Source organism: Anser anser, assembly GCF_964211835.1.
Source record: "Anser anser genome assembly, chromosome: 24".
Lineage (NCBI taxonomy): Eukaryota > Metazoa > Chordata > Aves > Anseriformes > Anatidae > Anser > Anser anser.
The window spans coordinates 927,298-954,100 of NC_139745.1; the positions used below are offsets into that span (position 1 = coordinate 927,298).

The 26,803-nt window shown below is 43.1% G+C and overlaps 1 protein-coding gene across 3 annotated transcripts; it reads right to left on the reverse strand.

Moving 5' to 3' along the window:
• Positions 1-25,739, reverse strand: PPP1R8 (protein phosphatase 1 regulatory subunit 8). 3 transcript variants are annotated; one of them, XM_083810192.1, is made up of 7 exons: positions 25,580-25,739; positions 11,449-11,509; positions 6,053-6,206; positions 5,209-5,429; positions 4,428-4,572; positions 3,213-3,277; positions 1-2,667 (listed from the first exon to the last, which is right to left on the reverse strand). In XM_083810192.1, the coding sequence occupies exons 1-7, from the start codon at positions 25,642-25,644 to the stop codon at positions 2,314-2,316; spliced, it is 1,065 nt and encodes a 354-aa protein (XP_083666318.1). In that variant the 5' UTR covers positions 25,645-25,739; the 3' UTR covers positions 1-2,313. The 3 variants fall into 3 exon arrangements, with proteins under 3 accessions (XP_083666318.1, XP_083666319.1, XP_083666317.1); XM_083810193.1 differs by lacking the exon at positions 25,580-25,739 and adding an exon at positions 24,020-25,375; XM_083810191.1 differs by lacking the exon at positions 25,580-25,739 and adding an exon at positions 19,569-19,594.
• Positions 25,740-26,803: the final 1,064 nt, after the last annotated feature.

Here is a 26,803-nt window from a genome sequence, read left to right on the forward strand (position 1 = left end):
AACTGGCAAAATTTGCGTTTAATTTACAACATAGTAAAGGTTACAGGTAAAAAGCTCAACAGAAAGTGTGAAAAGGCCTATTACATATTACACAAGTGTACAAACTTCTGTACAAAGCCCCTGGATGTTATACTGTCCCCTCCTGTACTGGCCAGCTATGGCCTCTAAGCTCTGAAATAATGAGAGCTTGTAAAAACCCAGGGAGGAGAAGAGCTTTAAAAACCAATTTTCAGTAAAGCTTCCCTTTTCAAGAAAGTTCTTGCAAAGAGCCACTTGCAAAACAAACAAAAAACCCTACCAAAACCCAACAAACAAAAACAGAAAAGAAAAAAAGACGACCTGTTCAACTTTTACTTGCTCTAACTAGTCTTACCGTAAAGAGTTGCCTTCATAAAACTGACTGGCTGGAAAAAGAAAACTACATCCTGTAAAGAAGCAAAACTAAAAATTAAAGTGAGAAAGATTTTAAGAGAGTACGGAGTGTTTGAAAGAAGAACGTAATAGGACCGATTCATTTTTAATAGCAACTATGCACAGAGTGGCATAACTATATCATGGAGACGTTACCACATTCATTCATGTAATAGTTTGAGCTAGATATGAAGGCATGGAGAGGAACAAGCCAGTCTCTAAAGGCATCACTCTTGTGAACGGGGTAGCTACTAGCTCTTTTTTACCTCAATACCATGATAGAAGCAATCACTCTGCAGATGCAGAAGTTGCACTGATTTTGCAGCATCTGTTCAAAACAGGTCTAGTGCCTACAGCACAGCAGATGCACTATAAAACAGCACTGTTCCAGCAACCATCATATTTTCACAACTCTACATAGCCAGGTAGCTACAGTACCGTACACATTAATGAACAGCTGGATATACTACTGCCATTTTAGGGCACATTTCCTGGAGGATTCCCCCAAACAAAGGAATGTGACTATGTAGCTGAACTGCATTATGCAACGTAAAAAAAATGAAAATAAACCTAAGAAAGAAAGGGCTCTGGCCTTACCTTGTATAAAGTCATAGGGTCTGAATACGTTTGAATCAGATTTTGAAATCTGAAACTGCGGACTTGATGGGGTAAAGCAACAGTCCAAATCACATTTCTCATTTTATTCAATGGGAGAAAATGATTAAATAGTCAAAAAAAAAAGTAATGCCATGAAACCAACTTGTGTGCTTCTTTTATTCAAGGTGAGGCAGACCCTCTACTAGGAATTCATATTCTAGCTTTAGGTAGCACTTGATTCCTACCCACTGTTACTAGCAGCCAAAAACCAAAATAGTGTGTAGATTACAGTTTTAGTTGTTACACATACGAATACTCTGACACTGCCGATGGCTGCTCATTTGCATGTGTGCCTTGTCACATCTCATATACTCTAAGCTCACAAGTTCCGTTTGTAAATAAAAGCAAAATTATTTAAGTTAAAAGGGCCACCAAGTTTAAAAAGGTGTCTTCCTCTGTGTTAACTCCACCGTAAGTTATCACTACTTTGTCAATGATTATTTGTACACTGTAGATAGTGTCTATCCAACAGTCAAATGTACCTAGACTTGCCATGCTTGTATGCTGCCCTTAGTACCAACACAAGCTCGGATCCATCCATGCGTGTACCCCTTTATCCATCTACACGGCACTCCGTTGTGCAATACTGGACCCCACAACTTAGGAAGTCCATCTATTCCTTGTCTATCTCAACTCCAGGTACTCATCAACTCAGGATGATGTAGTGTCTTAGGTGGAAATTAAAACAAGCTGCAGCCAAACTAGGAAAAAAAAAAAAGAATGCCCCACGTTGGTAGGGTTTTGAAAAGGTAAAAATAAAAGCTGGCCTGTATTTTGCAAGTTTTAGAACTCAGAGCAGTGGGATTTCTGAAAGGCCTGGCCCCACAAACATTTACTGATACAGCTGACCTGCTATGAGCAAGTCCAGCAGCAACAATATTACTCATAGTAAGCACGACACCTAAATACACGCATTTGCAGGGTCATGCCATAAATGATAATTAAATTGTGTGATTCTGCCCCTTCAACTTATGGATCAAAATTCAGAGTAAGAGACCTCAGGGGACAGAGGCTAAGAAAAGGCTGCCAGATATTTTGGTTCAAAGGGAGATGGTAGCTATATTGTTTTGTTGTTGTTTTTTTAACAGATATAAAAATGTTTGAAGACAGATCTTTAAAGAATTATTTCACTTCTCCAATCTCCATATTACATCTGGTTAGGACATTAAAATTTCAAAAGGACAATACTACACATAAACAGTTTGTGGAGTTCATAACTCCCACCCTCCCTCAACAAAACCTAACTCAGATCAGTAGGGAAGGGGTTGGCTTCTTGCCCGGCCATGCCTCCTTTGCATATTTCTTCTTCTTGGGTTCATTCACAGCTTCAGGATTAAAGACAGCAGGATTTGGAGCTGGGTTCATGTTAACTGTTGAGGGTACAACAGGAGTCAAGTCCACATCTGGGGCAAGATTGGGGTAGGGCATTGGCAGACCACCAATGAGTGCTGTCCCATGGACGCCATGTGATTGGGAACCCGCCTCATTGTGAGTTGGAGGTAAGCCACCATATAATCCTCCACTGTAGGGAAAGTTTTGCATACGCCGTGATGCAGAATCATCTGTGGTCAGTGAGCCTGGATTGTCCAGTCGCTTTTTCTGTAGAAGAAAGTATTTAAAGAATTACTCAAAATATATGAAACAAGCAAGCAACTTAAACTGGATGCCAATGCCATTTTCCTCCCAAAATACACCTCGACTAGCCACTTATAAAGAAATGAGTGGAAGTTTGCATATCTTCCTAGAGTATTCAAATTAAATATTGTACTGGCAACATACTCATCTTGGGGGAAATCTTAACCCTGCTAGTTCTAGTAAACAACCTTATGAAATCTTTATCATTTACACTGTTCAAACAAATACTCTCTCATTTTTGCTTTTTGTTTTCCGTACTTCCCACAATTTTAACTGATGCCTAGAACTACCATACTGAATTTCTGGAAAGTGGTTCTTTTTGGGAGGAAAAAAAAATGCCATTGATCCCCTGTGTTAAAGAAAGGAGCTAAAGATGGACTTTAAGGAAAGTGGTCAAATTGTTTATATATATATATATTTAAATTTGCAATACTTCTAAGGTGTAATCCACATGTTGAGTTCATCAGTGTAATAATGGATCAAATAGAGAGCTGGAAGTTGCTATGTACCTTAACAGGGACTACTGCTGTCTGTACCATGTTCCTGAAACGCCCAACAGAAGGGTCCACATCCTCTGTAAAGGCAAGAACAGTGCAGCTTTCAGTAACAACACAGAAAAAGATAAAACATGTCAAGTAAAGCAGCCTATATGAAGAATTGGTACATGGACCTTCTCTTCTAAAAGCCAGCACTCTAGTAGCCCTCAGTAAACACAAGCATGCTTAAACAAAAAGAGGAGCTAAGTGTATGGGTGGGGACACCTAGTGGCTTTGTCTCAAGGTGGGTTCATCAGTTATTCTATTAAGGAAAAACTTCCACTCGAGGAAAACGTAGAAGTGCTCTGGGGAAAGGGGATGGACAGTCTATTTGTACTGTTCGGACAGAATGGAGTTCTGGGCTAAAAGCCGCTGCTGTACAAAGCACTATGCATGCTCAAAGGCACAAGAGCTAGCCCTGCAAGACCTTGGGAGACCTTGAAGATAGAGTCAGAAGAATTCTGAATCTTTCAACGAACTCTGAAAATCAAACACCAGGATGTTCTGAGACCTGAAGTGCATAATTTGATGAAACAAAATGGTTATTCTGTGTGGTATGCCCTTCCAAATGAAAGTAACTTCAGACTATACGTTAAGACTTATTAAACTGCACTTAATAGGAATACTAGTCATACGAATTATCATTAATAGGAATGGCATTAATATAAAACAGATAAGGAAGAAAAACAGCTAATGAGGAATTGGATACATCTTCAGAAGCGTTCTTTTGGATTAGATATGCAGACAGGTAGCAAAAAACGCTCAGCATGAGTCAGATACAGAATTCATTAGGCAACATGAAGGGAAAGCATTAAGGGCCATGTTAAAAAACAAACTATAAATTCAGTTCTGATTTAGATTCTAGAGAAGGCAAATAATTTAGAACATCTCATGGGTCAAAAAGGATGAAAGTTTTCCAACATCTGATTAAAAACTGAACAATGAAGCTGAGTGTGGTATCTGTATCCTGCAAAAAATCATGCAGAGATTTTACAGGGAGATGAAAAAGGCAGAAGTCACAGACTTAAGTAGGATGTGACTGCTTCTCTGAAATAGCAGAATATTCTCAAATATTCACTGTCAAATTTTTGTTCTCCTCATCTGTATACAGCCACGAGGAATCTCTATGTGAACACTGGAAAGAGGGCCTTTATAGTCATGAACTAGAGCGTAAAGCCAACTACTTACCTGGATTGATGATTTCATCATCATCACTGAACGTCACTCTGGAATTCTTCCGTTTTCTCTTTGGTCTCTGAATATCCAAGTTTCCTTCCTCTATGGTTAGCGTGGAAATTCTTTTGTTGTGGGCTGTATTAAACTCTGTCAGGTTCTAATAAAAAATTTGAAGAAGAAACTGTTTACTAAGTGCCTAGTGTATGAAGTCTGTGTTAATCACTGGTTGTACCCACTGTAGGTTCAACTTTAGACTGCTAGGAAGAAAAAGTGTTTCAGTGCTGCAACAGATTGCCCAGAGAGGTTGTGGAATTTTGTCTGTGAAGATATTCAAAACCCAACTGAGCATGGTCCTCAGCAACCTGCTCTAGCTGACTCTGCCTGAACAGAGGATTTGGACCAGATCCTCTGAATATCATGCAAACTGCTTTTCCACTCCACTGGCTAACGGTAGGAAACAGGGCTGCATTCACTGTTATTTGGCAATGGAGAACAGTGTGGGAAATCACCCCTGACCTAGGGCAATGCTAACTGGAGAGAGACAAGAAAGCTCTCTGCAACCTTTTGTGAAAAGATAATTGGAATAGTAGGATTAGGGCACTGATTCTGGGAAGCAGCATGAAGACAGGCTTATTGTGGTAGAACGAGATGATTTGTGTATAGTCTGAGGGGTCTTCTGCCAGCAGATATCTTCGAGAACAAGAAATTAAGAACCTGAACCAAGCAAACAAGTAGGGAATGCCATTTGTTTAGATGGATATGCCATCTTGGTACAACGTAACATCATACTCACATCAAGTTCTGTCTCCTCTTCTGGCAGGCCCAGCAAACCCTTGAGCTCTTCATCTTCACCGCCCATTTTCTCATCTCCTTTAACTGCTGATGGCAGTGTCTGAGGCTTCTCTCGCAGAGTATATGCCCGCGTAGAAGCACCAAATGAAACTGTGGAGTCAATGGGTATCTGCTGGGGTTTGTGAGCTTCCAAACGGATATGACCCAAGAATGTGCCATGTGCTGAGAAGAACATCAGAATGGAAAAGTCTGTAAGTCATCTGCTTGAGCTCACAGTATTCAAGTTTATGACTCGAGACGTTCAGAAGCTGTACATGATTGCCATGAAATACAAGTCACTGAAATACTGCTGAAAACATTAGTTATTACATATGTTTTACCTGATGTCTCACAAACTAAGATAACTCACATCAGCCCATAGAAAATCATGAAAATAAACATCATTCAGTTTCTGGATTCTTGCAGGTCTCAATGTACCACGTCTGGAATCATTCTCTCAGTATATCAGGTTTTAGTTCTTGGGAAACTGCCCTCAGAACAGAAAGCTTCATTATAATTGCGAAATGAAGTTCAAGTCACTTTCTTCCTCTCTCTTGAAAGGAAGACTCCTCCTAAGAGTCTAGAACTACTGTTTTCAACACCATGTGAAGCACAGGTAAGTTGACTGGAGCATACATTCTATTGCTCCTAACCATTGCCAATCTTTCACTAGGATGCTAATTTAGATTACCGCCATCTAGCCACACAGTGTAAACAACAATAACAAAGAAAAGGAGCGTCTCGTTCAAAGATGTTTAAGCACTGAAACATAGTACTTCTGTCTGGTTATATGTCATGTTACTTACTGCTGTTTAGATCTATGAGGAAAACCCTCTTGAGATGTTTGTGATAGACCAAGGCAGCATGGACCCGAGAGCAAGACTGGTGGTCAATGGTAAAATCACACAGATCAGGATTTCTCCCAAAGAGATAGTATTTCTTCTCATCAATTATGAGTTTCTGAGGTAGAATATCAAACAGAAGAACATATTAGACTCCTATAATCTTTTGGATCTTCCTGAAAAAGTTCAAGACCATGAATAAAGAGAGCAAATTCAAAGAAAAGCATCAACACCTGATCAATATTTCAGTTTTGCCTGACACTGTTCAATATAGAAACTCACATCTTCTCTTTTAAAAATTGAAGCAGCTGAATATGGAAGATACCCAGTTATTCCCTTCTTTAACAGCTAATGTAAGACAGCCTGGAAGGAAGTATGAGTGTCTCACTACAGAAGGTTCTCTCTCACATCCACTCCCAGTGATTTTTATGTGTCACTTGAGGCAGATGATCTCAGGCCTCGTTGAAGCCAGGAATCTATGTTCTATATTGGACTAGAGATCATTTAACATCAAAATTATAAAATTTCAAAAGAGAAATGGGCATATAGATTTCAGACCTTTATTATAAAGATGTAAAACTGAAGATGTTCTGCCATATGAATCCATACTAGCCTATTCAAGCAAACTATTAATTTTAAGCCTTTCTTCTTAAAATTCATCCTAGTTCTAATCTCTTCTTCAAGCAAGATTTTGCGTACTGTAATATCAGTTATGTAAAACACTTAAGAAAACCAAAGGAACATGTTGACACTGTCCTATGGTGTGTACAGCGTATTCCTACTAACATTCTTTACTAAAAGGAACTCTTTAAACCTAAATGCTGAAGAACCTAAGCAGTGCAGCCACCTTCCTCACTGCACTGCAAGAGCTTAATTTGACCTGTGATGCTTCCAGCTCCACAAGTCAAAAGCTGGCAATCCATTAGATATTTGTTAACAGATGGTTTCTCCTGCTTTTCTGAAACATTTACCAAAGCCCACACAATGTTTCAATAGCCTGATCGAGACATTAAACAGTACCAGTCCCAGGACAGGCCCCTGAGCAACACTACTCATCACCGGCCTCCACCCAGACGTAGAGCCACTGACCACCACTCTCTGGGTGTGACCTTCAGGCCAATTCCTTGTCCACTGAATGGTCGACCCATCAAATCCATATCTCTCCAACTTGGGAGATCAGGATGTCATGTGGGACCATGTCAAAGGCCTTACAGAAGTCCAGGTAGATGACATCGGTCAGTCTTCCCTTGTCAACTGATGCAGTCACTCCATCACACAAGGCCGCCAGATTGCTCAGGCGTGATTTATCCTTGGTGAAGCCATGCTGGCTGCCTCGGATCACCTCTTCGTGTTGCATGTGCCTTGACATTGCTTCCAGGAGGATCTTTTCCATGACCTTGCCAGGCACAGAGGTGGTGCTTACTGGTCTGTAATTCCCTAGGTCCTCTTTTATTCCCTTTTTAAAAATGGGAGCAATGTTTCCCTTTTTCCAGTCACCAGGGAGTTCGCCTGACTGCCAGGACTTTTCAAATACGATGGAGAGGGGCTTGGCAACTACATCAGCCAATTCCTTCAGGACCCTGGGATGCGTGGCATCAGGGCCCAGAGACTTGTGCTTGTTCAGTTTCATCAGGTGGTCTTGGACCCGCTCTTCGCTTACGGTGGGTGGGACTTTGCTCCCCCAGCCCCCATCTGTGGGTTCAGGGAAACAAGAGAGGTGGGAAACCTGACTGACAGTGAAGAATGAGGCAAAGAAGTTGTTGAGTACCTCAGCCTTCTCCATGTCTGTTCCTACCAGTTCTCCCTTCTCATCCATCAGAAGGGGGACACTCTCCTTGGCCTTTCTTTTCTGGGCAATGTACCTATAGAATCCCTTCCTGTTATTCTTTGCATGCCTTGCCAAGCTCGGTTCCATCTGTGGAACTTACACTCATTAAACAGTGTTTCAAGAGATTTTGCAAAGACTGAAACAAATTCATAAATTTGAAATGTTGCAACAAATCACCAACAGCAAAAATCATTTTATTGCCTTTACTTCAGTATAACGTTTCTAACAATTTTTGTGCCTCTGAGCTATAACCCAGTGTCATCCTTTATACACTGAGCTTAAACACTTCATGGTTTGTTTTAATGTTGCACTTTTCAGACCCAGCAATCACAAAGTATACCTCAGACCTCTATACAAGACCTGGGATACAGATGGCTCGGTTAGTATCAAGTGCACAATAATCCGCAAAGATTTAAGGATGTTCTTAGTTGGTTACTACTGCCTACCCTGAAAGACAAAGAACAGTAAAACTATTTACCACACATCCCAAACCAAAACCAGAAATAGATGTATCAGATCCAAATTACGCTCATCTGTTGAAGAGTTCCCACACATACACACAGTACATTATGTATAGCTGCTGACTTAAGTTCTCAATTATGGTGATTACAAGAGACAACGTACAAGGCCACCAAACAACCATAGGAGCAAGCAAGCATGGTACATGAAACAGTCTGCTAGGACTTCCACAACTGAGCCAGCTTTTCTCACCCTCACTTTAGCAGACAGAGCACTAGAGGAAGCCAGATACACACACAGGTGCCTGTACCCAGTCAGCACTTGCTCTGGCACTCACCACATGGCACACACTGTATGGCAGTCAAACTGTACCGCACTGAGATGCTTTGACACTGATAACCTACAGCAGATACTCAGGAGACAAAATACAAGCTCTACAGTCATTCCTTATCTCCGTGCTATCGCATTCCCCACTGAACCTCAGAGTACTTGGATAGCAGAGTAGCAACAGCTGCTAACACTACGCTTTGGAACGGCAAAAAAACTCCTTTAGGTTATCAAGAGAGTTGATGGCAGGACAAAGGAATTTGGATGTTTGTTGTATCACTTTTTTTTTTTTTTCTCCAATACAGAAGGAGATGCCAGGCTTACGAAGCCAACTTGGGCCTTCTGTAGATCCAAAAGCTTTGGTCAGCACAGCCTAACTACCCATCCTCAGATTCTGAGGACACCAGGACTGCCAGTTTATCAACACTGAATTTGTTTGCCTATTGTCAAAAGCAATGATGCATGCTCAGCATCCATATAGCGTTCTGTTGCCTTTTTTCATTCCCAACCAGGTCTCCTACGGTAGCCTTTATGGATTAATTTAGCAGAGAGCTCCATATAAACTCTTTCATCCTAAAGCTCTCCATTCTCCAAAATCCAAAAGAAACATGATAAGAAAAAGCCGGTCTCATAGAGTAAGTCTCAAAGGTGGGAAGGCTGCATTATGTTTGGCCACCTGCCACATGCCAGAAAAAAACAAACACAAAACAAACCAAAAAAACTAGGCTTTGCTCACTGTATCTCATTACATGGCCTGAAAGAAAAAGTGGAAAACCTTATGCCAAATACAACCCTTACCCCAGATGCTACCGGTAGGATGGCAGTGGGAAGGCTGAGCTGAGAAGCAGGCCTAATACAGCTCTCTGACTTCTAAAAATGTTTCTGAACATGTAACAGTACCATAAGAAGCCGAAGACACAGGCTGTGGTTTGAAAACAAAAAATGCAATGGGGTTGAAAGCTATAGTGCCTAGGAAGCGCTGGAGTGGGATAGCTACAATGCAGTCCAAGTGGCTGGTAGGAGCCAACTCATTCATGCCTTGTATGATCTAATGAAGTACTGTGAAGATGTGATAAACGTGTTAGTATCTAGCTGGGCAGCCCGCTCTAAGGAACCTGCTTTGGCAGGGGGGTTGGACCTGATGATCTCTCGAGGTCCCTTCCAACCCCTACCATTCTGTGATTCTGCTTTCAAACTAAGGCTGAGCAAAGATCTCTCATAGGTCAAGGCTAGCTTTGCCAATTGTCTGAGTCTTCAAATTTGGACTAGGAGTACTCTCTCAAAACAATCTGTAAAACCAGCAGTTATGGACTATATCACCACAAATAATCATTTTATTGGTTTCTGGCCTGGGAAAATACAAGGTTATTTGCAAGATCTCCACTTTCTTTCCTTTGCAGAGCACATTATGTTCTCTTAATCAAATTTTAAAGAGGAAATCTCTCTGCTAGACACTAGAAAGAACACTTGTTACTTTCCGATGCTCCTGTGGTAGCATACAGCACAAACCAGGAAAGACAGAAAGTTCACAGAATCATAGCATGGCTTGTGTTGGAAGGGACCTTAAAGATCATCTTAGTTCCAAGCCCCCTGCCATGGGCAGGGACGCCACCCACTAGGTCAGGTTGGCCAAGGCCCCATCCAACCCGGCCTAGAACACCTCCAGGGATGGGGTTGCCGAAGCCCTTCTTCATCTAACATTGAGCTCTTAATTTTCCAAACTTCTGTTCATAAGAGTTGACTCAACTTTGTAAGCTTCTGTAGTCCAGAAACTTTTGTCTTTTTCAGTCAATTGGAGGTTAGAAGTCTCTTGATGACTACAATAGGGTCACTGGCTTGCATCCTCTCTGTCACCAAAGGTATAAGCCCTCCCCCCCAGCCTTGTTTTAATTTATTACTTTTGACTGAAAGATCTCCTTTTGAAAAATCTGAACGTCAATCAGTACAACACCAATAATATGACTCAACAGAGTGAGCTAAGACAACACGAAATAGAGGAGAAAGATTCCTTTGCAGTAATAAAAATGGTTCACATCTGTGTTAATCACAACACCACAGATCTAGAGCATGGGATGAAGATCACGCTGTATTTCATGCTATCAGACAGGGCAACAATCTTGTAAAACATGGGATGTCCAGTTAACCTTACTGTAAAACAACATAAAAACTGAACTGACCAGATGAGTACCTCAAAGAAGCAGCATAACACGAATTTTTATTCTTAGTCTTTTCTATTTGAGATCTCTTTCCCCATGTTATTTGAGTTCCTGCTCCTGAAATTCCTAAGACAATGTGCCTTCTGGCTCCAGTCTGACACTACCTATACAAGTATGTTGTCGGAAACAAAATGGAAACTTTAGTCCAAAATTAAGTTTGGAAGCAATAAGGCTCTGCCAACTACTGACTTCCCTCACAAACGTTTTATTTTTTCCTCTCTCACTAGGACAGGGTTAGTATTCCGGGATCAAATTGTCATTGTTTGAAAGCTGAACACCGCAGTTTTATATCCCTTTAAACACTGCATCTAATAGGAAGATAACTGATAAAAGCACTGCATAGGTAGAGACAGTACAGGCAGAAAACACTTTCACTTCATTCAGAAGTTTCAGAACATAACAGTGATTTGAAAATAATGAACATCAGAGAGAAGGGAAATACTTCTAAGTGTGGAAAACATTGGAAAATTTTCTACTGTTAGTGCCTACGTTTATGATACACTGAACTCATACAGCATCTACTTTCATACCTCAATGAGTTTGTCTCCTTTGACTACATCCAGATGTAAGCCAGGTGGAGGTTTTCCTGCCCTGGAAAACAAAAAAAAGTTAAATATGGCATCAAAATATTTGGTAAAAGGTTTATCAGTATTAGAGCTAATACTGTATTACATCTACTGACTAAACAAAAGGAAGCAGATTTATTTTGGGAAAAATATGAAACTACCAAAGATTGTCTTTTTCCTCCCTGCAGATTCCTTCTGACTACAAACAAACCATGTATTTTTACAATATGATTTAAACTCACAGAACATGAAGCATTTCAAGCTTTACTTCTCCAGCCAAAAAATAGCTAATTTACAAAATTAACAGAGCACCTCCCAACAGGAAGGCCCCAACAACTAGAGAAGAGGACAGAATGTACCCGTCCACTTAAGGGCCTGCTCAAGGGCTCCATTTTCTCATGTTACCTTCAAAGCAGTAGATCCTTTAGCTGTGGAGAGGAGTAGAAACTTCTACCATGCTCACCTCTAGAAATGGTAATGACCAAAAGCCTAAAGGGGGCTTCATGCATATTAGTAACAATATAGAAAAATGTTGGCCAATGGCTGGTGTTCTTCCACGCTCATCCTATAATCAACCTTTCCTACCAACACAGGTAGCATGGAAGAGACCACAGCATTAGACAGCAAAGGGACGCTTATCCTACAACTGTACAGCCTTTCTCCACCAAATTCTCAACCACAAACAGCGAAGTTCCCCCATCCCTCTTGCTCCATCCCTCCTCACCCTGGGAAGCAGATTCTCCAGTCAGCTTTATTTCCACCTGGGCAAAGGGAGCACAGAGGCACACAGGACTTGGCAATGCACAGCAAAGCAATGCCAACACGTATCTAACACACAAGGATTAGCAGCATCAGAAACACGCTTGGCGTTCCGTGGTCACAACGTGACATGCCCATGGTATCGATATGCTGCCCTTCACAACGCAAGATCTTTGGCTGCTCGGAGCAAACGATCTTTTTCTGCTCAAACCTTTAAGAATCTGTATTTGTAGTACTGCTTTACTGGTAATATCACTGCTGCTTGTCTCTGTGGCTGCATTAGGCTTTCTGTGAAATAGCGGCGACCCAGTTCTCAGCTGCACTGCTGCCCTTCAGAAGAGCCACAGAGATCACATTCCCATTTACTGCTTTTCTGACTGCACACAAGCCAAGAGAATGGTGACAATGGGCAGTGACATTCTCAACATGGTTGCAGAAGAAAGGTCACCTGTAAGTTGTTTGAAGAGGTTAAATATAGATGTTTCTGCTCCTGGGGCGTTTTGAAGGTCTATTCTGCGTCCTCAGGTCAGTTGGTTACTATACACATGCTCTCCTAGATAACTTCATACATGTCCTCTATTATTCCTACTTCATTTCTTTCTCAAGTATTGCACAAGTATTTTTCATTCTTGCTTCAAATCCATTTCACCAGCCTGCTTAGATCTCTCCCTGGCCCTTCCTGAAAACACCAGTTGGACTTCCACAAGTTTTCGTACCAAAATAAGATGTCAAAGATGGACATAGCTGGTACTTTTTTATTCTTTTGGATGAAAAACAAATGGCAGCATGGAAAAGCGTAGAATCGTAGAATATCTGAGTTGGAAGGGACCCACAAGGATCATCGAGACCAACTCTTGAGTCCCCAAAGGACCACCCAAAAAATCAGACCGTGTGTTTGAGTGTTGGCAAAACGCTTCTTGAGCTCTGGCAGGCTCAGTGCCGTGACCACTTCCCTGAGGAGCCTGTTCCAGTGCTTGATCACCCTCCCAGTGAAGAACCTTTACCTGATATCCAGCCTTGAACCACCCCTGTCACAGCTTCAAGCTGTTCCCTGGGTCCTGTCGCTGGTCACCAGAGAGCAGCGCCTGCCCCTCCGCTCCTCTTCGTGAGGAAGCTGCAGACACGGTGAGGTCTCCCCTCAGTCTCCTCTTCACCAGGCTGAACAATCCAAGTGACTTCAACTGCTCCTCGTATGCCTTCCCCTCTAGACTCTTCACCATCTTTGCTGCCCTAAGCAGACAAATCAAGGTTCCAAGGGCAGTCTGCTAAAATGGTGACTCTCTCCTAGGAATGGGATTCTGGCAGTGTGGGGAAACATCAGCAAGTACAAATGCCCCCAATGAAGCTACACTACGTGGATGATTAGTTTTACAAAAACTGAGTCTGCCAAGCACTCAAATACTGCTAGGGGACCATCTCCTCTTAAATATTCCTCTAGGACCACATAGCCAGGCAGCGCGCTCTCTCTCTCTGTGCTGCTCTAAGGTCTCAGCTCTCATTTTTCATTGTAAGACAGGTTTCATTCACAGATTTACTCCTCAGGTCCACTTCTCAGTGTCTCTGCCAGTGCTGGAGGGCAAAAAGAAAACTTGTTTTTCTCCATTCCACTGAAATTGCCAAGTTCTAGTTACTCTGCAACATAACTTCCCTTGATAATTTTTGCAAAGCCTGCCTTACTTGGACGATAGAAAAGCTGCCACACCTCCTCTAAAAATCAGTAAGCCTTCCAGCAAATTACCTCTACAAGCAAGTCCCCTTACTCAGTCTTGCCTCTGCTTCCCCCCTCTTCAGTGAGCTCTTCCTGGTTCCTCAAGGGTCTGCATGTCTTAAAAAAAAAGATTTTAGCAACATCCTCAACCTATCTGTAGCATCACGAAAAGTGTTGCTATTTTAAATCTGCTTTTACCTTCACCTTTATTTTTGAACACACAAAAAAAGCCTAGCAGCAGCAGAGGAAGATGTTGCCCTCAGCTGTGAATTAAGACTCTTTAAAAATTTATCCATTCTCTGGTTTCTTACGGACTGAGAATCCTTTGCAGACAGTAAACTCCCCTCTCTACCTATTCCTATAAAAGACTGAACAGAGTAAGGCTGTAAACACCAATTAGCATACTACCAAATCAAACTCATAGAAATCACTTCTGGTAAGAAAAGCCCTTTAGAAAAGACTAAATCAGTGTCACTCTAAGGTTGCTGAAGTTTGATTCCTGTAAAAGCCTGAATGAAAAAAAAAAAGTTCTATGTTCTAAACTGTAATTAATCGCAGTCACTGAGTACCAGTATTAACAGCTCTACCTGGAAGTATCAACAACCCTCATATGCTCTGCCCTGTCAGACCCCCAATCTTATGCATCAAGGAGGTAAAAGACTGAAAAGAAACCACTTGCAAAAATCTACTGGAAGAAAGTTTATTAGAAAGTTGGTACTGTGCTCATTAGAACAGTTTTCCCTCTCTTATTTTCAATACAAAAACGTTCTCTTTCTCCTACTGACTGATGTGTTAAAATATCCATTAAATTATTCTTCCTACACTGTTATGAAGGACGGAGAAGTTACTTGAGGTCTCCAGAATCTTATCTCCATAGATCAGGTATGGGCAGCCTGGCTTAGCACTGCTGTGAGACAAGTGATCTCACTTCACAAGTTGGCTCCACCAGAAGCGCTTGCGTTTGACAGAGAAGAGGTTGTTCTGCACCCTTCAGGTCACGTATCACAACCCCCAATGCCTGAGCACCTTCTGCTCTCTACAGGCCAGCATCCTGCACGTGACCTTAAAATCAGACCTGCAAATGGACTGTTACTGACCATTCATTTAATATACTGAACTGAAACAAAATAGACTGGATCTTCCAAGGCTGACTCGGAAGAAGAGGAGCCTTCCACCGAATTAGCACAGCTGATTGGAAAGGAGAATATGACAGTATCATTAAATTAATTGTCTTGATCAGAGCTAAGAGGACACCCTACACTAGAATTTTTCTTCACTGAAAATGAGTACAAGGAACTCAAGTAAGTGTCAATAAAGGAGAATTTATAGCAATTTGTAAAAAGGAGTAATGAAATGCAAAACCCAGATATTTACCCAAGTATTCTAAGAGACTCCAAGTATCAGTCTTCTACACTTAAAGAGTTCAACAATCTATTGCTTAAACTACCCTCAGCTCTCAGATAAATTAAGGCATCAACCAATGATACTAATTTTAAAACATATTTCAGGGGCAATGTGGAAACTACAAACAGTAAATTCAAATTCTGACTGGGAAATAGGTAGAAAACATATTACAAAAAGGATCTGGCAGACACAGGAATTGATTAACAGTCCGACCACAACAGTCATCTAATCCGTACTCCAATATTCAACAGTATTTTCATTTGGAGATAGGTGACCACACATGGGGCATGACAATTCTTCCAATGCCAGGGAAGCATTTTTCTTGTTTTAAAGAAGGGTAGATCTTGTTTTGAATTACACATATTCTGCTCCTTTCAGCATCTGTAATAATGCCAAGACGACAACCGCCGTGCTGAAGGAGCATCTTTGTTTAGGAGAATACAGTCAAGCGCTGAAGTGGTTTCTGTTCTACTTAGATGAGCTGAGCATCATGAGAAGGAGTTATGAATGTGGCATGTTGAAAAAACTGATACTTACCAGCCAAATCATTTGACTTCCTGCAAGAGAGAGTGCACGTATTCATGGACTATGATAAACGAGCAGAGAAATGAGACTAAAAATGTCACCAACAGACAATGAAACAAAAGTACATGCTATTCACTACCTGTAGAATAGATGGGGAGTTACAAAACGGACTGTCTTCACACTCATAATATTCCCAAATGGATTAATGGATTTTTTTTTTTAATATATTTTTTCCAACACTGCAAGGTGAACTTTCCTTAAAACGATTCTCTTCAAAAATACATAAAAGATGTGTACTACTTACACAGTAGTCCAAAAATACTATATTCAAGTGCCTCTGTAAAACAAGAGGGCTATCAAGACTGCAGTGCTGTTTCTGTATGATAAACATTAAGAACTCTCTCTCTCGCATTCCTATGGAATTGTATTGGGCAGACCAAAGTGACACAGAGTATAGAACCTTTTGCAAAAGAAAAGCACCTCCAGTAACCAATATGGGATGCCTCACACAGCAATACTTCCCTGGTTTCCAACAGTTGCCAGCTCAAGGACTTCCGTGGTTGCTGTCTATACACACAGGTATCCACATAAATTGCTCTGCGAACCCCTGTAAACTTAATGTATTCACAGAATCTTACGCAAATGGTTTCACAGATCACCTACAAAGAGCTAAAGCACCATCTCCACTTCTTGGCCACAAATCTGCTACTAATTTCATCTTACAACCCCTGGTTATTCTGAAAAGGACAGCAAATACTTGCCTTCTACAGATTTTCTGTACGCTATTCAAGACATCCAACGTATCTTTCAGTTGTTCCTTTTCCAGACCACAGAGAAGCCTAGGCTAGCCATCTGTAGTACAGCTTCCTATATCTTTGAGATAATACTTAAAAATAACACTTAAGAGAAAGAATTCACATTCTTGAATTTTGAAGAGGCAAGTAGTATCTCACAGTGTACCAGAATTACTGGAGACAACTAAGATGATGTCAGCAAGGGTATTGGTGTAGTAGACCACCATTTTTAAAAAACTTTTGACAAAATCATCAAATGGTCTTATGAAAATTAAGGTGTGACAGGGAAAAGATACAGTAATCCACAAAGGAATGTAAACAATCAATAGTCAGGGCTCTGTGATGTTTTTACGCAGTCTGGAAAAAAGGGAGCCAATGAACAAATGAGAAGAATCACTTAAGAAAACCACTATGTAAGAAACTCAAATTGTACCACAATACTGCAAATAAATCCTGTGATACAGAACAACTGCTTCAGAAGACATTCTGGAGGGAAAGAGTGGGAAGAAAGAGTACTCTTGAGTGCTTATATATGCAACAGAGGAAGACCACCTCAACCATGCATATGCAACTATGAGTTCCAAATTCCTTATTGCCACTCAGGAAAGATCTGGAGCCATCATGACTTTGTTCAGAAAGAATCAGAAGAACACTCCTCAACAGCTGACAAAAAACAAAAGACATCACAAGGTATAAGCTACAGAAATAAAACATTTTCCAATCTTGAAAGCTCTTGTTACCCTGTAGAGAAGGGCACAAGAACGATAACCAGGTATTCTTGCACAAAGGGAAAAAATAAATGGGAGTACCTCTCTTAAGGAAAAAAAAAGCAACACACAGGCAAGTATTTATTCCCTTAGTCCTCTTAATGAGTGCTACAAAGCTAGCATATTTATTATTTCTTGAAACACAGGAAACAAGGAGACTTGGATTTGAAAACAAGGAGAGCACCTTTTTTAACATTTGCATGGTTTGTGGAAAGCACTGTCACTTGATGTTGTGGAGTTAAACTGTAAGATAACAAAGGAAAATCAGAACACTTGTGGAGATTAGGTCTGGTGTTAGTTGTTAAACACGACCATCCAGACACAGTATTCAGCTCACAAAATCCCTTAACTTCTGATAGCCAAAAGCCAAGAGTGTAGTCAAGAGGTCAGAATACACAGGGCTTGTGCATAAGTTATCGGTCACTATCATAATGGGAAGCCACCTTGGCTGACGCTTTTAATTAGTCCTACCATTCTTAAGCTCTTTCCTACGGAAAGAAATCAGAATAAAGAAAGATCCCCTTCTTATCAAAACACAGGCTGATGTTGGTGATCTTGTGTATCAGCAACGGAAATAAGTCATATGCCTTTCTCAAAGCTCAGCACACACACCACAGATGTCGAGACCAAGCTAGCACTGTAACTTGGTTAGGTGACTTAATACAAAGAGGTATTATAAGAAAGTTAAGGCCAATATATTTGGGGTAATTACTTTAGCTCACACAGAATGGTTTCTCCCAACTTGGATGAAGAGGGTTGCCAAAAGAGCTGACCAGTAATTCTGATCCAACCTCATTCTGTCTGGAAGACATATAACGGTTAGGGCATTTTGACTTTCAATAATACAGGTTGATAAGAAACGTTTACGGTTTCCTCTATTTTTAGAAGCATTAAAATGATTCTTGCCAAACTTCCAGTTGTAAGAAATACAGTTAAAAAAAAACCTTACAGTTCAAACTTGATGACCTTTCCTGTGTGTGTAGAATGAAGGGATGTCATCCAAAGGGACCTGGACAAGCTTGAGACGTGGGCCCACATGAACCACATGAGGTCCTGGGCAACCTGATCTGGTGGGTGGCATCCCTGCCCAAGGCAGGGGGGTTGGCACTAGGTGATCTTTAAGGTCCCTTCCAACCCAAGCCATCCTATGATTCAAAGCATTTGCCCAACTTCACCTTGGCACCGTATCTGCTTGTTACAATGCACAATTCCATGCAGTACAAGATTTTACTGGTTCACTCTGGTTCCCTTGGTTACTTACTCAGAAATAAAGTCTCTATGGAACACAGTGAAATTTGGAAATCATAGACAGAATTTAATTCCTGAGAGCACAGCCATAAATATTCTGTTAGTGAGAACTAAAGGTCTGATGACAGAAAGCCGGGAGGAGTGGTTGATACCCCCCAAAGGGCTGTGCTGCATTCAGAGGGACCTTGACAGGCTGGAGGGTTGGGCCAAGAGGAACCTCCTGAGGTTCAACGAGGGCAAGTGCAGGGCCCTGCACATAGGGAGGAATAACCCCTAGCACCAGTACAGGCTGGGGGATGACCTGCTGGAGAGCAGCTCTGCAGGGAAGGACCTGGGAGTCCTGGTGGCCAGCAGGCTGACCATGAGCCAGCAGCGTGCCCTTGTGGCCAAGAAGGCCGAGGGGATGCCGGGCTGCATTCAGCAGTGTTGCCCGCAGGCCAAGGGAGGCGATCCTCCCCTCTGCTCAGCCCTGGGGAGGCCACACGTGGAGCACCGTGCCCAGTTCTGAGCTCCCCAGTACCAGAGGGACACGGAGCTGCTGGAGCGAGTCCAGAGGAGGGCTGTGGAGATGATGAGAGAACCGGAGCACCTGTCGAACGAGGACAGGCTGGGAGAGCTGGGCCTGTTTAGCCTGGAACAGAGGAGACTGAGGGGAGAGCTCATCAGTGTGCATAAGTATCTGAGGGGAGGGTGTCGAGAGCACGGAGCCGGTCTCCTTTCAGTCGTGCCCAGCGACAGGACGAGAGGCACAAACTGAAGTCCAGGAGGTTCCGGCTCAATGTGACGGGACATTTCTTTACCGGGAGGGTGACAGAGCACTGGGACAGGTTGCCCAGAGAGGCTGTGGAGTCTCCTTCTCCGGAGACAATCAAAACCCGCCTGGATGCCATCCTGCGCAAGGTGCTCCAGGTGATCCTGCTCAGCCGGGGGGTGGGACCAGGTGATCTCCAGAGGTCCCTTCCAAGCTCAGCCATTCTGTGATACTGTTTCATGGCATCAAAAATTCAATTTGAACTGCACTGAATTAAACAGAAAAATGAACATTAAGTAGTGAGCAACAATTGAACAATTATTTGATAAAACTATACCTACATTTTTTGAATGAGAACAAGTATGTTGAAGGATAATTTCCCTGTAGCAATGAAGAAAAGAAAGGACCTAAAAAAATCAGCAAGGCCAGCCACTGCTCTGGCAGGCCATCTTGCTGTAACCACTATGCTTACCAGATAGTTGTTCAAAAGCCTTGTTACTTGGATAGTTTCATTTCTATCTTATTTTTATCATTAATTCCTTTCATTTCCATACCAAATTTGTTTATTGTTCTTGTCCTTCAGTTGTCTTTTTTTTTTTTAAAAAAAAAAAAATTGCCTGTACCATTCCCTCTTGTCCCTCTTTAAAAATATGAAGCCAGTGAAAACCAGCATTATTTCTATTTACTGGGTGACTGGAGCTCTGTTCTGTCTCAGTAAAATCTCCAGTGTTCCATCTATGAATTTGTCCATTGCATCTATTTCAATCCAAACAGAGCTTTCCTAAATGCAGGTAACAGAGAAGACACTTTTTCATAAGTACCTTCTTAAAACAGCGGTGCCACCCCTTTACTTTACAGAGATATTACACATCACATCACACATTACACTATTACACATCAAGTGGAGTATTAGTCTTTTTATTTATCTATTTATGAACAACGATGTTACTAGCGAATGACGGTCATTCCCTGATTAACCCACGTACTTGCGCTTTATCCTTTTATTTCTGAATATTAAGTTTTTGGCTTTTAGAGGTTCCTAACTTAGGCAGTTCGTTAGAGATCTGGGCAAACAGCGGTGTATGAAGTTTAACAAGAGCAAGTGCCGGATTCTGCACCTGGGAAGGGGCAGCCCTGGCTATACGTACAGACTGGGGGATGTGAGGCTGGAGAACATCCCTGCAGAAAGGGGTCTGGGGTTCTGTTTGCCAGCAAGTTGAATCTGGGTCATCAGCGTGCCCTGGCAGCCAGGAGGGCCAACCGTACCCTGGGGCGCACCAGGCACAGCACTGCTAGCCGGTCGAGGGGAGGGATCGTCCTGCTCTGCACTGCTGCGGCCTCACCTCGAGTACTGTGTGCAGTTTTGGGTGCCACAGTATAAGAAAGATATAAGAGTTAGAGAGTATCCAAAGGAGGGCCACGAAGACAGTGAAGGGTCTAGAGGGGAAGATATATGAGGAGCAGCTGAAGTCCCTTGGTTTGTTCAGCCCCGAGCAGAGCAGGCCGAGGGGAGGCCTCATGGCGGCCTGCAGCTCCCTCACGAGGGGAGCGGAGGGGCAGGCGCTGAGCTCTGCTCTCTGGGGACAGCGACAGGACCCGAGGGGACGGCACGGAGCTGGGACAGGGGAGGGTCAGGGTGGATATCAGGAAAGGGCTCTTCACCGAGAGTGTGACTGAGCAAATGGCGCAGGCTCCCCAGGGACACGGTCATGGCGCTGAGCCTGCCGTGAGTTCAAGGAGCATTTGGACAATGCTCTGAGAGAGGGTTTGATTTTTGGGTGGTCCTGCGTTGGACCAGGAGTGAGACTCAATAATCTTGCTGGGTCCCTTCCACCTCAAGATATTCTGTGATTCTACCGTCCACCCTACACTTCTGTATTTTGTCTTATTTTTATTGTTCTCATGTTAAAATTACACCAAATTATACCAAAGGACTGGATAGGACTCTGACATCTTTATGCTGACTACGCTTGTCACCAATTTTTCTGTATTTGAAACTAAACAATGTTTTTTTTCAGTTTCTTCACCTCACGCTCTAGAGGCGCTGGTCTCTGCGTTATGCCAGGATGAGTCCGTGAGGGATTTGTATAGATGATCTCTGCCCTTGATGGCAAACCATCTATTGCAGAACCATACAGTAATGGAAAAAGTAGGTATGGACAGTCAAGAAGATGAAGACAAGCCTAGCTGAGCTTAACCCTGGAAGGGGCAACAAAAAATGAAACATTTCAGAAAAAGCGGACAAAGCCATTAATGCTTTGGGATGTGATGCTAGCGGAGAAATGCCGAATAATGGAACAGAAGTCAAACAAATGAGCTGACAGTAACTTTTCAACAACGCTAGGGTTCAGCGTTGACATACCAACAGGGTTACAACACCTATATCCAGCTGAAACCGAGCAGCCTCACTGAAGCAAGTCCTATCCAGCCTAAAGAGAAATTTTGAGTTTTAGCTGTTAAGGACATAGACAGGACAACTTTAATCTTATTGTGTTAATTTAAAATCAGGTCAATTATTTAGGTTTCTAAATGTGGACTCGGAAGCCTAATTTAGCCAATTCCTAAAATGTTGGCCTAGGTGACTACCATGCACGCCGTCACGCCCAACTTCAAGGACAAGGTAGAACTTCCAGAACTCTAGAGCATGCCCTCTCCAGAGATCTGTGTAAAATGATTGCCAAGAACACCCTGTTCTTTGCTCAGAGAACTGAAGAGATGCCACTGTGACTTTTAGAACATATTATTTTAAATGTATGTACATTCCAGAACAGGCCTGACACCCCAACTACTGGTTTGTCCAGACAGAGTAAGGAGAGATTCCTGATCCCAAATGCAGGTTAAACCAGGACAAAAGGAGAGATGGACAATAACTATTTAACTCATGACACTCACCTAAAAAGCGGGCCCAGATAATTTATATCTGATATAAACTACTGTTACTCGTTAAAACTACCTCAGAAGGTATGCTAGGGTGTTAATAAAGCTAGGATATGTAACTGTTTTATAAGGACATTTTCTAATCTCATGATATGACTAAATTTAATCCACAAAAAGCGTTATCAACATCTTTACAACAACTTTATTCCAATTTTAAAACCTGTAGTCTATGTCTTTACTAATGCATATGGAAGAATTACAGTACATGCATAAGCAAGCACTTATGTAAGGAAATACTATTAAGACAGCATTCATTATTTTTAATCTGTCTTAAGCTAGTTCTGTTGTTGGAAAAAGACCAACTAGTTGGAAATAATACTTTAAAAAAACATAAGAAAGAATAAGTATGTTATGAACTATGAAGAAGTAACCCATACCAGCATGAGAACTAATTCAAAGTCCAACCTTAAAGCCAACAAAACCGTTCAGTCTTTTCTGGAAACCGGACACTAAAACATTATCCATGTTAGGGGAGAACAGATACAACAGTGGGAGCAGGCATCGAAAGCATGGCCAACAACTTAAAGACAAGAAAAAAACTATTTCTAATCATGTTTAAGATATATTTCTCATATGATGGGTGTTCACAGTCCCCATGGCAGCTCCACTTGGAGGCAGAAAAATAAATAGACAGGTAAAGACTATGATTTTGATTTTAATGTAAGTTAATTAGATTGAAAAGAACTCACTGCAGAAGAAGCTGCTCCTCACCACGAAGATCCCCTGTAACTCCATGGTTATATCTCTCTTTGCTAAGATCTGTGCTGCTACCTAGACAAAAGATTTTTCAATGCCCATGCAGCATATGTATACACTGAGATTTTCTGGAAGTCAGAGCTTCAAATAATGATACCACTGCTCCAAGCCTGCTACTGCAAGCTATTTTCACTCTAGAGAATCCTAGCCATGAAAGACCCATCACTTATTCAATGTCATATCTGTGTGCTCTTTGGTTTGCCCTGGAGGAAATAACTACTTTCAAATTGTGAGAATCTGTAATGCAGTAGATGCCAGGGGAAGTCACATAAAGCTTTAACAATAAATATATTCTACTCTTTTTCTAGAAAAGAAAAATAAACCGTAAGTAAATAAACCGAACAAACTAGGAGAGCTCCTCCCTCCTAGTGGATGAGACAGTAGAATACCACTAGCCACAACTGCCTAATATTTTCCATTTTGAGTTGCCTGTACTTTTAGCAGAAAACAAATGCACTCGTAGTGGTAGCTATCTGTATTGCTTTCCTGCTCCAGATTATTATTATTTTTAGGTTTATGAAACAAGTGTTAAGCAAAACTTTAAGTTTTTTTGTCCACAAAAAGGAATCTTTCATCGACGTTAATTATCACACCTTTGCATGACAATTTGAGTAAGATCAAACTGTATCAGGTATGCCTTTTAGTATCCTTGTGTAAACATACAGCTTGTACTGACTCAGTACCTAAAATATTACAATTTGCACATGTACAATAGAGGTGTAAGAAAAATAAAGAGCTCCCTTAGAATGCACAAGGTGAGCGTCCACATAGGAGCTTTGGTTTACCTGCAAAGTACTTTAGGAAATTATGGTAAAAGAACATACAGATTGCAAAAAATTTATCACCAAAAAGCTTGGAATTGTCAGAAAGAAACAGGCCCCAGTACCTGAACACGACCTCCTTTCTTCTGGGTGTGAAAACTCCAGCTTGGATCATATTCCTGACTCCCATCTCATTGCCTTAATATTCAGGGCAATAGATTGTGCTTCAAAAACAAGTAAGGTGAGCACCAGCACAACGAAGAAAGCTGTCTGTCTGTAAGACCCTGTCCTGTTTGTAGCGGAAGTCAGAAAGTATGTAGCTGAAGAGGCCCTTACAGTTATAGTCTATACAGTCCTGCCCTCCAGATGGTATTTATTTAGGAATTCTTCTGCAATAGCTTGCAAGTGACTGAAACTAGGCATTTAGCAAGCTATACTGTTCCAGCTGTTCAATCTGTGGCTTTTAGAGGCAGAAATTGTTCAGATTTACCACCAAATATAATCCAAGTTGTGAACACTATTGTATAAAAATGCTAAGAAAAAAAAAAACAACTATGATGTTTCAAATTTCAAGCTGAACATCCAGAACATACTGAGTATTTTTTTGTTTTTATCTAACTCTATCACATCACTATTTTACAGCCATCTTGCCTCATACAGATACTTGATATTGTACACATTCAGCACGCTTTTTATTTAAGATTTAAATGGTTGTACTAACTGAAGCAGGCACTTATAGAACATGTACAAATATGAAAGCACATTCACTAAGCATCCATGCATTAAGCACTACCATCAAGCACCAAAAAGCAGGAGACCTGCAGTAAAATCCAGATGACTATGCAATTAAAGACTGCAATCAGGAACACGTATATGCGGCTAGCTCATACAAATATGTAAGCCCTTGAGTTTTCAACATTAATGTCGTGTCATTTTCTATGTGACCTAAACTAAACCTGCACACATCCCCTGAATAATCAGTGATGTGGCACCCGAAGGAGATGGCACAGCAGAGACCTGTTATTAGCCATCTATCCAGAAGTGCTAAGCAAAACAGGGCCCCAGACAGCCTCACCTAAGGCCCTGTTTTCAACAGAAGGCCGGGCCAGATGATTTCCAGAGGTCCCTTCCAACGGAGCCTCTCCTACGATTCTAAAATCAGCAAAATTCACGCTCCTAAGGCTGCGCCCGCAGCTCACCGCTTTGCCCTGACTTCCTAACCCAACGCAACGCAAAACAAACAAACAAACAAACAAAAACCACACAGGCTTATTTCAAGCTGACAGATTTCTCGTGCGGCGTGCATCCCGTACGCGGCGAATGCCGCCCGAGCCCCGGGAGGAGGCACAGCACCTCCACCGCGCTCCCCGCGCACCGCCCCAGCGCCAAGCAGGCGAGGGCCGCTGAGGGACGCACCCGCGGAGCTGCCCTGCCGGGACCGCTGACAGGCCCGGCGCGGCCGCCGCTGCTCCGCGACCGCCTCTGCGGAACGAGGGAGCCCGGGCCCGGGCCGGCGGCCCCATCCCCGCGCCCCTCAGCCGCCGCCGCCGGCCCGCGGCCCGGCCCGCCCCTGGCTCCCCACGCACGCCCGCGCCAGCCCCGGCCGCGGTGCCGCTCCCCCGGCCCTGCCCGGCAGCCGCTCTGCGCCTCGGCCCCGCGGCGAGGAGCGGCCCCGGCCCGCTCACCAGCTGGGGCACTCGAAGAGCGAGAGGCCGCCGCCGCCGCCGGCCGAGTTCGCGTTCGCCGCCATTTTGCGTCTGCCCCATTCAGGCGGGCGGAGGCAGGCTGGGAAGCGGCAGGACCGGCGCGGGACGCGGGCCCAGCGTGCCCCGCGCGGCGCCGCCGCAGCCCCCGGGGGCGGGGCCCCGAGCGGAGCGGGGAGCCGGGGCCGGGCCCCGTGTGGGAGCCGGGGGGGCAGGGCTGGGGGCCAGCGGCCGAGGGACAGCCTGGGTTGAACGGCTCCGTAACGGGGCTCCAAAGCGTCGCTTTGAGGCGTGCTGCTCGCCTTTTAGCGAACGGCAGACAGAGCACAGAGCAGGTGGCAGCTCGCACCCGCCCCGCACCGCGTTACCGTTCCAAATAACGGGACTTCGAGGGAGGAAAAGCAGGCTGCTCTGAAGGAGCAAGGAGCCACAACTCCCACAAGAGCTGCTCCTAAAAGGGGCAAGCACCCAGAGCCCTACAGGAAGAGCAGCTGCTCCCACAAATAAGCTCATCCCTTCCCCGGCTCTCCGCGCAGCGCAAGCCACCCGTGAGCCCGCCACGCGTGGCACCAAGCTGCCCCTGCTGCAGCAGAGATGCGCTTCTCACTGCAACGTCTCACGCTTCCGACCATCGCTCAAGATCGTTGTTCAAAGTAGTTCCTGCAGCAGCTACGCAGCTAAGCTCCACAAAGCGAGGAGGCCAAAGGAGTCAAGCAACTGCAGCAACCCTAAGTCCAGCGAGCTGGACTGGTGTTCTCAGTTCTCACTGCCTGAAATTGGCTGGAAATAAGGCACCCAGGCTCGCTTTAAAGCAGGGGGAGGCGTAAGCTCTTTCATTTTTTACAGAGGTGTAAGATCCAAAGGAATCTCCCCTTGCAGCAGGCAATGCGTGAAGCAGCAGGATCTATTTTAAATAAGGAGCAGAACAACATACAGTCGGTTTCCTTGCTCTCAAGTACGATTTTACAGTACAGCTTCAGCAAGGACTTCAAGTTCTACTGCTCTGCAAGTAGTCAAGGTTTACCTGCATCAGATTCAATTTTATATCAGCTAGTGTGTTTTATGTCCACGTGAAAAAATCAGTGGTTTCAGCTGTTTCATTCTGAAGAATCAGGGACCACACAATTAACGTCAGAAGAAACACTGCTGTTGCTTATATAAAGCAGGGTAGATGTCCAAATCGCAAGAGAAAGAAGCTGTGACAAA

What these genes read in the sequence shown, in the direction of transcription:
- PPP1R8 (XM_083810192.1), bottom strand. Translation starts at nt 25,644, where the DNA reads ATGGCGGCGAACGCGAACTCGGCCGGCGGCGGCGGCGGCCTCTCGCTC. An exon ending in AAGGAGACAAACTCATTGAG is followed by an intron (nt 6,207 to 11,448) that starts GTATGAAAGTAG and finishes ATTCTACCTCAG; the next exon opens with AAACTCATAATTGATGAGAA. An exon ending in TGATGAAATCATCAATCCAG is followed by an intron (nt 3,278 to 4,427) that starts GTAAGTAGTTGG and finishes TTGCCTTTACAG; the next exon opens with AGGATGTGGACCCTTCTGTT.